Genomic DNA, 14472 nt, shown 5'->3' on the forward strand with positions numbered 1-14472 from the left:
ACGGGGATTTATTGTTGTTTTGTACCACACTGTAAATAAACGCACTGTTCGCACACAGAGCACCGCGCCTGGGTCCTCCTTCCCTACACCCCCCACGGTCTGCCATGCCAAACCGTGACAATTGCAAGCTTATGATTGTCTCCCAAGGCGTTTCTCACTGGATGCAAGAGGAAGTGAACGACACCAAACCAGTCTTAATAAAAGAAGCCGAGGCTGAGGGAATATTATATCCCAGCCTGAAGGAATTCCTGAGTGCCCCACCCCCTCCTTATATCTGTCCAGTGGTGACTTTGGAGGGTGGCACCCTGTGGGGGCCGGGAGGAAAAACAGGAACAGTTAAAGGAGGAATTGTGGAAGTACAGGAGAATCCTATACCATCGACATCTGCTCGGGGCATAGAGGAGGCAGACACAAGAGTGGCGCAGCCTCAATCAGTGGCACCTACACAAAAAGTGATGCAGCCTCAATCAGTGGCAGCTGCATCAGAGGTGAGTCAGCCCCACCCAGCTGCTGGGACATCACAAGGAATCACTACACGGGGGGTGATCTTGATCCCTCCCTCTCTTTTCAGCCCAGATGGAGCTACAGAAGAAGCTCAACCTGTGGCTTCCACGAGTACAGGTCAGGTGACACCGCAACAGCCCAGCCAGGGAAATGCATCCCAGGAGGTCTGGACTTCAGAGGAAGATTCACCTTCACTGCAGTTTCAGAGGCAGCCATTAAAGGCGAGCCAAAAAACCAGTCAGAGGTCAAAGGTTGACAACCCTGAGGAAGAACAGTGGCAGGGCCATGTTGTTGGGAAAATATCTGACAACCGGGAGGCCGTGATAAAGTTGGAACAGACCTTGAAAAGACTGGAGGAAGAAGGCGTAGCAACACCACGGCTATTAGCACAAACGCTTGAGGCATTGGAAAAGGACTTGGCGACCTCTATAAGACAATCACGAAAATCTAGAGAAGTATCGAACCTGGAAATGGGAGGACTCGCCCCAAAGTTTCAGGGTCTCCCAGGAGTGAAGACGCTTCGCTCTGGGAGGGTTCTGGAAGAAGTAAGAGACAAAAGACCGTCGATCTTTGAAAAGAATCGGAAGCAGAACGTTGCATTGCAAACCGGAGAAGGGCAGTGTGACATAGAGGAGGAATTGCCCCTCACTATGCCTTTACTGACGGGTTTACAGGGCGAACCAGTCTACCATCCCTATAATATCAGAGATCTTGAGGCTCTGGTGAAGCAGCTGCCCCCGATCACAGAGGGAGGAGCGGCTTGGTTGAGAAGACTAGGAAGTCTTACAGAAGGAGAAGAACTTGCCCTGGGAGATTTTCGTGCTATCGGTGGGAGGACCTTCAGAGGTGGAGGCCTCGCAGACGTGGAAGAGATAGCAAGAACTGTATGCCAACCAAACGATGTCCCCTATGCAAGGGTGCGAAATGCTCTCTCTGATGCAGTGCGTGAGAAGTATCCGACCCATAATATTGGCACTACACCTAGGATTGTTTGGAGCCCAGAACATTCCCCTAGAGAGTTTATAGAGCACGCAAAAGAACAGTGGATTCTCCAAACTGGAGAGCATCCTGGGCAAGATGGGGAACCTCGGGCGTGGTTCCGATGTGCGGTGTTAGCAGGTCTGCCAGAACGAGTGAGAGCAGATCTACAGAAGAATCCAGACTTTGCGGTGGCGGATTCAGCAAAATGGGAGAGGCATATCATACATCGACTTGAGCTGGAAAGAGACGAGGTGAACAAGAAAAAACAGGAGCTGGAGGAGGCGCAAGGGCAGTTAGTAAAATTGAAATTGGCTGAGGCGAGAGAAAAACTAAACGAAAAGAAAAAGGAAAACAAAGATGGAGCTAAGAAGATGCTGGTGGCGCAGCCACAGGGCAATCCGGAGCCTGATTGGCCAGATTTGGATCCGGTTCTGTACCCTGATGACCGATGGCCCGCCAATGGACCAAGGCAAGGAAGACCCGCGGGGAATTGGGGGGCTACTAGGTCGTTGAGGGGGCGTGGTGGATCTCAAAGAGGAGGCGGACCAAGGGGCCGTGGTCTGGGGGGACCTATGCTGGACCCGAATGTATGCAGAAGGTGTGGAGGACGAGGACATTGGGTTCGTGATTGTCCTACACCACGACAGCTAGAACTTGGTTATCCATCTCCACCCCAGGCACAGGGAGCTCTTCGAGGCAGAGTGGTCCAGACAAGGGGACATCAAGCTCCAAACCCAGGCATGGCGCCGGTGGCTCAGTATCCCCTGGCCTACTGGGGCGGAGAGGAGGAGCTGTACTGACGGGACCCACAGAGACAAGACGACATGGGAATGGCAGATCCGATGTTGTCAATGAGTGTGGAAGGGACTGAAATGACCTTCCTTGTGGACACTGGAGCTACTTACTCAACGCTGAGACAAAGACCAAGCAGTGTCACACTTTCCGAACACACGGTTAGTGTGGTGGGTTTCTCTGGGGTTCCAATGACTCTGCCAATAACCAATCCAGCCCGGACGGTGCTGGGAAATCAGACATTGAAGCACAGCTATGTGGTGTCTCCTCAGGTGCCAGTGAATTTGATGGGCAGGGACCTGCTCATTAAATTGGGAGCCACTGTCATGTGCTCAGCTGATGGATTAACAGTTACACTTCCAGGAGGAAAAGAGTTTCTGTGCCTGGGGACACTTTCAAAGAACCAGTATTTGCTGAAAGACTGTGAACAACCTACAGCTGACATTTACTGGGGTCGGTTGGTGGATGAAGGCATTTTGAGACTGTATCAGCTGTGGAAACCTTGGATTATGGCCTTGGCTGTCTATTCTTTTCCGCGAGATCCATACCATGTGACCCTCTATTATGATAAGAACGAGGACGAAATTTATAGGGACCAGTTCCAGACTGAACTTGAGGGTCAGACTTGGAACATACGCTCTCAGAACATCTATGTTGGTCCTGAAGGCGTCGCTGCAGGAGTAAATTTAACCGAAGAACAACGGCCTTGGTTCAAAATGGGACCTGATTCAGTGCCCCATATTACATTGGCGGTCCATGAGGGTCATCAGGCGAAGGAGCTGGGAACAATGGTCAAGAGAGCCCTCGATGAACCGGGCTGGCAAGCTACTCAGATTCCAGACGTTTGGTACTCGCCAAAATGCAAAATTTACCGTATCACTTGTCTATCAGAGGACACAGTGATATTGGAGCATGAACAAATCTCAAGAATCCATGGGAGAGAAAGAATAGACCATGCGGATGCAGTTGCCGCACTTGCGACTCTTCCTGACACCTTATGGTGAGCTGGGTCTACGGATGTGGGCCTGGCAACTTGCTCGCCTGTTTTGTTCCAGCTGAAGTCTGAAACGCCAATTTGGAAACCGCAGTATAGGCAAAAGAGAGAAGCTGAAGAGGGAATTGCAGAAACCATTGAAGGGCTATTGAAAGTACGGGTGCTTGAGCCCTCACAATCTTACTGGAACACTCCTATTTTGCCAGTAGAAAAGCACGGGACAGGAAAGTACAGAATGGCACATGACTTAAGAGCCATTAATGACACGGTGCCTGTCCCAAATCCATACACAGCATTGACGGCATTAACACCAGAACAGAAGTGGTTTACATGTATTGATCTAGCGAATGCATTTTTCTGTCTCCCATTACATGAGTCTCTGAGGGACATTTTTTCATTCACATACAGGGGGCAACAGTACAGATACACACGGTTGCCACAAGGGTTTGCACTCTCCCCGGGCATTTTCAACCAAGTGTTGAAAGAAGCTCTATCGCCATGCCATCTACCAGAGGGGTGTTCACTGGTGCAATATGTTGATGATTTGCTCATTGCGGCTCCGTCTGCTTTGGCCTGTACGGCAGCTTCACTTACCATACTGAAGAGACTCGCTGAGTGCGGTTTCAAAGTGAGTAAAGAAAAGTTGCAGTTGGTCCGACCAGAAGTAACATTTCTGGGCCGTGTCATTGCTCACAAATCAGTGGGTTTGCTAAACACCCATCGCGATCAGATTTTGACACATCCAAAGCCGCGTACGGTTAAGGAGTTACTCTCATTCTTAGGTTTAACAGGATACAGCCGTCACTTCATTCCAAATTATGCAGGGAAAACAGCCCTTTTGAGGGATTTGGTGAAAACGGTGGGTGTCCGTAACCTGAAGGCTGAACTGCCATGGACATCGGCCACTGAGTGGGCGTTCATCGCATTGAAACAGGACTTGTCAAGATCGGCTGATCTTGCCATCCCTAATTATGATGAACCCTTCTATCTTGATGTTTCAGAAACACACGGGATAGTTAATGGGGTGTTGTTTCAGAAAAAAGGGGGAGGGAGAGATGTACTTATGTACGTCAGCGTCAGACTGGATCCATTAGAGACAAGGCACCCGGGATGCACACAGCATGCCATTGGGGTGTCAAAGATTATACAAAAGACAGCACATATAGTGAGGGACCATCCGTTGAAGGTGCTGACCACCCACAGTGTGGTGGCATATGTTAACTCACAAGCCTTCACCATGACACCATTGACACAACAGAGAGTGTGTAAAGTTTTAGACGCTTCCAACTTGACCTTCACACATGAAGGAATCAATATGGCAGATTTAATGGGGTCAGGAGAGCCGCACGACTGTGCAAAGAGAGCTGAAGTCGACGAGAAGATAAGAGAAGACTTGAAAGCGGAACCTGTACTGGGAGCTGAAGATTGGTTCACAGATGGATGCTGCTACAGAGATGAGGAAGGATTGAAAGCCGCCTGAGACTGTTTTGTGGCGTTTTTCTTTTTTGCTCCGCTGCGGGATGCGCGGTCGGACTTTGGGACTGTGACCTTGGGGGGGGGGTTGTTCTTTTGTGGTTTTTGCTTGTTTCGGTTCTGGCCCTCCGTCCCGGACCCCCGCCACCCGCCCTGGGTTGGTTGTACTGTAATTTTTGTTTGTGTTTTTTTTTTTTTGTTTTGGGTCGTCGGGAGCCGACCCTTAGAGGGGGGGTACTGTCAGGGTCCTGGGTCTGGGCGGCCCAGGATCCCTGGGCAGTCATGGACTGGTGACATTATATGTATTTTTGGTGTTGCTGCTGCTCTTTCTCCGTGTGTGTGTGTGTGTGTATGAACACTGGTTTGCAGGCGCCTTTGGGCCTGGTGGGTGTGGCCCTGCTGGGGGACTGGCCACACCCGAAGCCACGCACCTGCGGCTGATCAGGCCTCGTCGGGGGAGCTACTTAAGAGAGTCTTGGAGCTCCCACCGGCGCGGGATCATTGCTTGAGACTCCACGTTAGTCATCCAGTTTAGGTTTTGTCGTTAAGTGCATGCCTGCCATTGTTTAGTGTCCTGACAGCTGCCGCTATTGTTTCCCGCAGGAGGAGCGTGGAAGGCCAGAAGAGCAGCGAGCACCGGGAGTGCAGACACGAGAGCAGAGAGCACCAGGAGGACACGACACGGGAGTCTGGGGAGAACACGGGGATTTATTGTTGTTTTGTACCACACTGTAAATAAACGCACTGTTCGCACACAGAGCACCGCGCCTGGGTCCTCCTTCCCTACACCCCCCACTGTCTGCCATGCCAAACCGTGACAATTGCAAGCTTATGATTGTCTCCCAAGGCGTTTCTCACTGGATGCAAGAGGAAGTGAACGACACCAAACCAGTCTTAATAAAAGAAGCCGAGGCTGAGGGAATATTATATCCCAGCCTGAAGGAATTCCTGAGTGCCCCACCCCCTCCTTATATCTGTCCAGTGGTGACTTTGGAGGGTGGCACCCTGTGGGGGCCGGGAGGAAAAACAGGAACAGTTAAAGGAGGAATTGTGGAAGTACAGGAGAATCCTATACCATCGACATCTGCTCGGGGCATAGAGGAGGCAGACACAAGAGTGGCGCAGCCTCAATCAGTGGCACCTACACAAAAAGTGATGCAGCCTCAATAAGTGGCAGCTGCATCAGAGGTGAGTCAGCCCCACCCAGCTGCTGGGACATCACAAGGAATCACTACACGGGGGGTGATCTTGATCCCTCCCTCTCTTTTCAGCCCAGATGGAGCTACAGAAGAAGCTCAACCTGTGGCTTCCACGAGTACAGGTCAGGTGACACCGCAACAGCCCAGCCAGGGAAATGCATCCCAGGAGGTCTGGACTTCAGAGGAAGATTCACCTTCACTGCAGTTTCAGAGGCAGCCATTAAAGGCGAGCCAAAAAACCAGTCAGAGGTCAAAGGTTGACAACCCTGAGGAAGAACAGTGGCAGGGCCATGTTGTTGGGAAAATATCTGACAACCGGGAGGCCGTGATAAAGTTGGAACAGACCTTGAAAAGACTGGAGGAAGAAGGCGTAGCAACACCACGGCTATTAGCACAAACGCTTGAGGCATTGGAAAAGGACTTGGCGACCTCTATAAGACAATCACGAAAATCTAGAGAAGTATCGAACCTGGAAATGGGAGGACTCGCCCCAAAGTTTCAGGGTCTCCCAGGAGTGAAGACGCTTCGCTCTGGGAGGGTTCTGGAAGAAGTAAGAGACAAAAGACCGTCGATCTTTGAAAAGAATCGGAAGCAGAACGTTGCATTGCAAACCGGAGAAGGGCAGTGTGACATAGAGGAGGAATTGCCCCTCACTATGCCTTTACTGACGGGTTTACAGGGCGAACCAGTCTACCATCCCTATAATATCAGAGATCTTGAGGCTCTGGTGAAGCAGCTGCCCCCGATCACAGAGGGAGGAGCGGCTTGGTTGAGAAGACTAGGAAGTCTTACAGAAGGAGAAGAACTTGCCCTGGGAGATTTTCGTGCTATCGGTGGGAGGACCTTCAGAGGTGGAGGCCTCGCAGACGTGGAAGAGATAGCAAGAACTGTATGCCAACCAAACGATGTCCCCTATGCAAGGGTGCGAAATGCTCTCTCTGATGCAGTGCGTGAGAAGTATCCGACCCATAATATTGGCACTACACCTAGGATTGTTTGGAGCCCAGAACATTCCCCTAGAGAGTTTATAGAGCACGCAAAAGAACAGTGGATTCTCCAAACTGGAGAGCATCCTGGGCAAGATGGGGAACCTCGGGCGTGGTTCCGATGTGCGGTGTTAGCAGGTCTGCCAGAACGAGTGAGAGCAGATCTACAGAAGAATCCAGACTTTGCGGTGGCGGATTCAGCAAAATGGGAGAGGCATATCATACATCGACTTGAGCTGGAAAGAGACGAGGTGAACAAGAAAAAACAGGAGCTGGAGGAGGCGCAAGGGCAGTTAGTAAAATTGAAATTGGCTGAGGCGAGAGAAAAACTAAACGAAAAGAAAAAGGAAAACAAAGATGGAGCTAAGAAGATGCTGGTGGCGCAGCCACAGGGCAATCCGGAGCCTGATTGGCCAGATTTGGATCCGGTTCTGTACCCTGATGACCGATGGCCCGCCAATGGACCAAGGCAAGGAAGACCCGCGGGGAATTGGGGGGCTACTAGGTCGTTGAGGGGGCGTGGTGGATCTCAAAGAGGAGGCGGACCAAGGGGCCGTGGTCTGGGGGGACCTATGCTGGACCCGAATGTATGCAGAAGGTGTGGAGGACGAGGACATTGGGTTCGTGATTGTCCTACACCACGACAGCTAGAACTTGGTTATCCATCTCCACCCCAGGCACAGGGAGCTCTTCGAGGCAGAGTGGTCCAGACAAGGGGACATCAAGCTCCAAACCCAGGCATGGCGCCGGTGGCTCAGTATCCCCTGGCCTACTGGGGCGGAGAGGAGGAGCTGTACTGACGGGACCCACAGAGACAAGACGACATGGGAATGGCAGATCCGATGTTGTCAATGAGTGTGGAAGGGACTGAAATGACCTTCCTTGTGGACACTGGAGCTACTTACTCAACGCTGAGACAAAGACCAAGCAGTGTCACACTTTCCGAACACACGGTTAGTGTGGTGGGTTTCTCTGGGGTTCCAATGACTCTGCCAATAACCAATCCAGCCCGGACGGTGCTGGGAAATCAGACATTGAAGCACAGCTATGTGGTGTCTCCTCAGGTGCCAGTGAATTTGATGGGCAGGGACCTGCTCATTAAATTGGGAGCCACTGTCATGTGCTCAGCTGATGGATTAACAGTTACACTTCCAGGAGGAAAAGAGTTTCTGTGCCTGGGGACACTTTCAAAGAACCAGTATTTGCTGAAAGACTGTGAACAACCTACAGCTGACATTTACTGGGGTCGGTTGGTGGATGAAGGCATTTTGAGACTGTATCAGCTGTGGAAACCTTGGATTATGGCCTTGGCTGTCTATTCTTTTCCGCGAGATCCATACCATGTGACCCTCTATTATGATAAGAACGAGGACGAAATTTATAGGGACCAGTTCCAGACTGAACTTGAGGGTCAGACTTGGAACATACGCTCTCAGAACATCTATGTTGGTCCTGAAGGCGTCGCTGCAGGAGTAAATTTAACCGAAGAACAACGGCCTTGGTTCAAAATGGGACCTGATTCAGTGCCCCATATTACATTGGCGGTCCATGAGGGTCATCAGGCGAAGGAGCTGGGAACAATGGTCAAGAGAGCCCTCGATGAACCGGGCTGGCAAGCTACTCAGATTCCAGACGTTTGGTACTCGCCAAAATGCAAAATTTACCGTATCACTTGTCTATCAGAGGACACAGTGATATTGGAGCATGAACAAATCTCAAGAATCCATGGGAGAGAAAGAATAGACCATGCGGATGCAGTTGCCGCACTTGCGACTCTTCCTGACACCTTATGGTGAGCTGGGTCTACGGATGTGGGCCTGGCAACTTGCTCGCCTGTTTTGTTCCAGCTGAAGTCTGAAACGCCAATTTGGAAACCGCAGTATAGGCAAAAGAGAGAAGCTGAAGAGGGAATTGCAGAAACCATTGAAGGGCTATTGAAAGTACGGGTGCTTGAGCCCTCACAATCTTACTGGAACACTCCTATTTTGCCAGTAGAAAAGCACGGGACAGGAAAGTACAGAATGGCACATGACTTAAGAGCCATTAATGACACGGTGCCTGTCCCAAATCCATACACAGCATTGACGGCATTAACACCAGAACAGAAGTGGTTTACATGTATTGATCTAGCGAATGCATTTTTCTGTCTCCCATTACATGAGTCTCTGAGGGACATTTTTTCATTCACATACAGGGGGCAACAGTACAGATACACACGGTTGCCACAAGGGTTTGCACTCTCCCCGGGCATTTTCAACCAAGTGTTGAAAGAAGCTCTATCGCCATGCCATCTACCAGAGGGGTGTTCACTGGTGCAATATGTTGATGATTTGCTCATTGCGGCTCCGTCTGCTTTGGCCTGTACGGCAGCTTCACTTACCATACTGAAGAGACTCGCTGAGTGCGGTTTCAAAGTGAGTAAAGAAAAGTTGCAGTTGGTCCGACCAGAAGTAACATTTCTGGGCCGTGTCATTGCTCACAAATCAGTGGGTTTGCTAAACACCCATCGCGATCAGATTTTGACACATCCAAAGCCGCGTACGGTTAAGGAGTTACTCTCATTCTTAGGTTTAACAGGATACAGCCGTCACTTCATTCCAAATTATGCAGGGAAAACAGCCCTTTTGAGGGATTTGGTGAAAACGGTGGGTGTCCATAACCTGAAGGCTGAACTGCCATGGACATCGGCCACTGAGTGGGCGTTCATCGCATTGAAACAGGACTTGTCAAGATCGGCTGATCTTGCCATCCCTAATTATGATGAACCCTTCTATCTTGATGTTTCAGAAACACACGGGATAGTTAATGGGGTGTTGTTTCAGAAAAAAGGGGGAGGGAGAGATGTACTTATGTACGTCAGCGTCAGACTGGATCCATTAGAGACAAGGCACCCGGGATGCACACAGCATGCCATTGGGGTGTCAAAGATTATACAAAAGACAGCACATATAGTGAGGGACCATCCGTTGAAGGTGCTGACCACCCACAGTGTGGTGGCATATGTTAACTCACAAGCCTTCACCATGACACCATTGACACAACAGAGAGTGTGTAAAGTTTTAGACGCTTCCAACTTGACCTTCACACATGAAGGAATCAATATGGCAGATTTAATGGGGTCAGGAGAGCCGCACGACTGTGCAAAGAGAGCTGAAGTCGATGAGAAGATAAGAGAAGACTTGAAAGCGGAACCTGTACTGGGAGCTGAAGATTGGTTCACAGATGGATGCTGCTACAGAGATGAGGAAGGATTGAAAGCAGGCTACGCGGTAGTTTGCAGAAAAGGGGCTGAATTTGAAGTGAAGGAGGCTGAAAGACTTGAAGGGCAGCAGTCAGCCCAAAGAGCAGAAGTAATTGCTCTAAGTCGAGCTCTGAGACTTGCAAAAGGAAAAAGAGTCAACATTTACACGGACTCAGCTTATGCCTTTGGAGCAGCTCACGTGGAGCTGGCCCAGTGGAGAAGAGCAGGATTCAGGACAGCAGATAATGCACCAATCTGCCACAAGAAGGAAATGGAGGAACTTGAGCAGGCCTTGGGAGATCCAGAGGAGGTGAGCATCATAAAATGCAAAGGTCACTCCTCAGGGACTGGCATGGTGGCCAGGGGAAATCAGGAAGCTGATCGAGCGGCCAAGGAGGCAGCAGGCTATAAAGCACTACGACAGATGGTGCAAATAACCGCGGAGGAAGAGGTAGGAGTCAACATGCTAGAGGAGGCCAGGAAGGCCCAAGAGGAGGCGGCCCCGGAAGAGAAGGGGGTCTGGAAGAGTCGAGGAGCCTGGGAAGAAGGAGGTCTCTGGCGAGGACCTGACGGACGACCAGTGTTGACGGCCAACCTGGCAAAACAGAAGATTGCCGAAGCGCAAGGGCTTGGCCATGTAGGTGTGGCCCAGATGGGAAGACATCTGTGCCATTGGTGGCATCCCTTTTTGAAGGATATGATCAAGGAGAAAGCCAGGACGTGTCTGATCTGTGGGAGGCACAATCCAAAACCAGTAATTAAGCCAGAGGCAGGAAAATTTCCCATCCCAGAGAGACCAGGTGAAGAGATTGTGATCGACTTCACTGACATGATTGATCCAGGGCCAGGAGGAGTTCGATATCTACTGGTAAGTGTAGATGCTCTGACGGGATGGCCCGAAGCGTGGCCAACAAAGAGGGAGGACGCAAAAAGTGTGATTAAGTGTTTAATCAATCATTACATCCCCCGGCATGGTTTTCCTAAGAGAATTAGGTCAGACAATGGGACTCATTTCAAAAACAAAGATTTGGCAGAGGTAGAACAGAAGCTGGGGTTGCAACACAGATTTGGCACTGTATATCATCCCCAGTCGCAGGGGAAAGTAGAAAGAATGAATCTAAACCTGAAAAATAAAATCGCTAAAATTTCTGCTCAGACGGGGCTAAATTGGGTGGCAGCCCTGCCAATTGCATTGATGATAATAAAATGTTGTGTTAATCAATCCACAGGTTTCACACCATATGAGCTGTTGACAGGACGACAGTTTCCAGGTCCTTGGACAACAGTCCCGGCAGAAGAAAGTATAAAAAGTAACAGAAACCATACTGAATGTTGGAAAGAATTAAAAGCTCTTGTGTCTAGTTTCACACAACAGGTTGGAGAGGGGGTGAATGCGGAGGACAGGTCCGTACCCGACGCCAAGGCGGTGTGGCTGAAGGTCATTAAGCGAAAGTGGAGAGCTCCAAGGTGGACGGGGCCATTCGAGGTGACGGCTCGCACTACCAGTGCGGTTCGGCTGAAGGGAAAGGGTGAGACCTGGTTCCATTGGTCTCAATGTGCCGTGGCCGATGAGAGCTTACTCGAGATAAGCTCCACCCCAAGTAACACAGGGGGGAACATAGAGGCAGAATAATCCTCTCCCCCTGTGCCGCGGGTCTCCCCAGTAGTCTACCTGGGGAGACGAAGAAAGAAGAGGAGCGTCACATGCCAAGCATTAATTCATTTCAGGCTCCTAATAGGCTAGGGCTCTAGTCTAAAGTATTTTATAGTTTAAAGGAGTCGTAATAGTTTTGTACGATAATCGCATACTTTTATACTCATAACGTTATATTCTTATTACGAAGTTTAAAGTAAAAGTAAAAGTAAAACGAGCCTGGGAACAGTGATCATGAAGTTGTGGGAAAATTGGAAAATAACGGGGATGTTGGGGATAATAAGTGTTATAATGTGTTTGTTTATTTATTGGCAGACAGGTGAATTGCCCAGACGCAGAGGTCTATCCGCTCCAGAGTCCAAACCGATCAAGTCGTCAAGGAAATTCAAGCGCGAGGTTGGCTCAGGTGGGAACGATGGGTGTCTCACAGCCAGTGGGGGAGTTGAGTTTGGGTATGTTAATGGGTCCACGACAGCCTTCACATTCGATTTGTGTGAGGTAATTAGATGCCCAGGAGACGGTAGCAGCTGGAGAACATATGATGTGTGGATTTGTTATCACCCTATGGTATGTTACCCTAAGTCGGTGTGGGGTCCATCAATGGAAGGAGACATTTACACTTATATAACAGATCAGTGGTGTTCTTGGCAGGATGTGGTTGCTTGGACAGGAGTAGGATGGCGGCCAACAGTGCCACAGGCCCTGCAAGGGATAGCCATTCAGAGAGATTATTCTGTTACACAGAACCCTGTCACTCTTTCCCTGGGACCATGGAGCGAACTCCCTGAAGCGGGGTATGACGGGGGTGCGTTTTATCTAGTCATAGGGGTAGATAAAGCAGGGACAGATCCAGCAGGGATAATTCGGGTGAACTTATTCAATCCAAGACCTAAACCGATAGGGAACGACACTGCAATGAATCTCATAGAGCAAATGGACCCCCTAGAGACAGTTACTTACAAGGATTCAGAAGAGAAATGGCTTGTTGCCACAGATTACACTAGATTAAAACCCCAAGAGTTAATAGAGCGGGCCACAGGTTTTGGTGATAGGAATCTTTGGTTAGATTGGGTGGCTCAAAATGCTAAAGAGCAGGAAGTGGTTGATTGTGTTGCTTGTGCTACAGCTCGACCTCGTCTGTTCACTGAACCCGCTCCTCTGTATCCAGAGGATGAGTGGGGTTATAATTGTATGCTGAGATTAACTAGAGAGGCGGTGAACACAGGTAACTGCACCACTTTGTCAGGTTTATATCCGCCAATTGATAAACGTACACAACCAGGTTCATTCACACCTAAACGAGATAATTATACATGTTTTGAGTTCTCTACAGACAGCGTGAGATATACGTTAGGAAGGATTGATCCAAGCTGGTGTCAGAGGACGATCCCAGGTAGGACTACTAATAATGTAAGTGACCCAACCACAATCATAGGCACCTGGGCAAGGGGTGGGCTATATTATTATTGTGGACAGTACACCCTTTTGGTGCAGGTTCCCCTGGGGAGTGTGGGAACATGTGCTCTGGTGCGCCTAGGTGCACCGTTGATGCTTATAGGAAGTAGAGTAGAAACAGTTTCACAGCAGGACACGGGTGTGTTGACAGCCAGACGTAGGAGAGATACAAGGGGTACGCACAAATATGACCCAAGATGGGACTCGCCAACCTGGATTGACTCAATAGGAGTTCCCAGGGGAGTTCCAGATGAGTATAAGTTAGTTAATCAGATAGCGGCCGGCTTTGAAAGTGTGTTTTTATGGATAACACCAAATAAAAATGTTGATCGCATTAATTATGTCCATTATAATGTGCTGAGACTCTCTAATCTCACTAGGGACGCAGTGGAAGGCCTTGCGGAACAATTAGGTCCGACGTCTTTGATGGGAGTCCAAAATCGAATGGCTCTGGACATGTTGTTGGCTGAGAAGGGTGGAGTATGTGCAATGTTTGGTGACATGTGCTGCACCTTTATTCCCAACAATACTGCTCCGGACGGAACGGTCACTCGGGCGCTTGAGAATCTGAAAACGTTATCTAGAACCATGCATGAGCAATCAGGTGTGAACACGGGGCTGGGAGACTGGATCACGTCTGTCTTTGGGTAATGGAAGGGTGTGTTTATGTCTGCCATGTTTTCTCTTATAGTTTTTCTAGGTATATTGATGATCGGATGTTGTCTCATTCCTCTGGTAAGGCGAGTGTTGGTAAAACTGGTAAGCAGGGCCCTAGGCTCTGGTTCAGCTGGTTCAGCTGGTCCGGGGTATATGATGCCATTGCGAGAAGCCGCCTGGACGGAGGAGTGAAACAAAATTCGGGTAAAGGTTGGCCGATGGCCAAAGAGGAGGAGTGTGGACAAAAGATATTTTATTTTGTATTCTTATGGTGACAATTTATAATCAGAACTATCATTGATCAATCATTCATCATTGTCGAACCAGTTGACAGAATAATCTCTGAATTATATCTATGGTAATCTGAGCAAAATATTAATGTATGCATATTATCATCACTTTAATTAGTCTATTGTTGTTCTCTATTATTCTTTCTATCTGCTTAAGCTGTTGCAAATGGTATCCATATCATTGTATTCACACCTCTCGAAGCTGTGGGTCCAGTAGGGCCTTCTACATTCACTTACACACATATT

General features: G+C 49.4%; 3 protein-coding genes across 3 annotated transcripts in view; all 3 read left to right on the forward strand.

Moving 5' to 3' along the window:
• The window catches only part of LOC146391788 (protein NLRC3-like), a 453804-nt gene that overhangs the window by 121687 nt on the left and 317645 nt on the right, over positions 1 to 14472 (forward strand). The gene's annotated exons all lie outside the window — the stretch shown is intronic.
• On the forward strand, positions 2310 to 3296 carry LOC146391791 (uncharacterized). Its single transcript, XM_084917045.1, has one exon. The coding sequence runs from the start codon at positions 2310 to 2312 to the stop codon at positions 3279 to 3281; it is 972 nt and encodes a 323-aa protein (XP_084773171.1). The 3' UTR covers positions 3282 to 3296.
• LOC146391792 (uncharacterized) lies at positions 7754 to 8740 on the forward strand. Its single transcript, XM_084917032.1, has one exon. The coding sequence runs from the start codon at positions 7754 to 7756 to the stop codon at positions 8723 to 8725; it is 972 nt and encodes a 323-aa protein (XP_084773158.1). The 3' UTR covers positions 8726 to 8740.

The sequence above is a fragment of the Perissodus microlepis genome, chromosome 3 (assembly GCF_051167445.1).
Source record: "Perissodus microlepis isolate ML-2025 ecotype Zambia chromosome 3, ASM5116744v1, whole genome shotgun sequence".
Taxonomy (NCBI): Eukaryota; Metazoa; Chordata; class Actinopteri; order Cichliformes; family Cichlidae; genus Perissodus; species Perissodus microlepis.

What these genes read in the sequence shown, in the direction of transcription:
- LOC146391792 (XM_084917032.1), top strand. Translation starts at nt 7,754, where the DNA reads ATGGGAATGGCAGATCCGATGTTGTCAATGAGTGTGGAAGGGACTGAA.
- LOC146391791 (XM_084917045.1), top strand. Translation starts at nt 2,310, where the DNA reads ATGGGAATGGCAGATCCGATGTTGTCAATGAGTGTGGAAGGGACTGAA.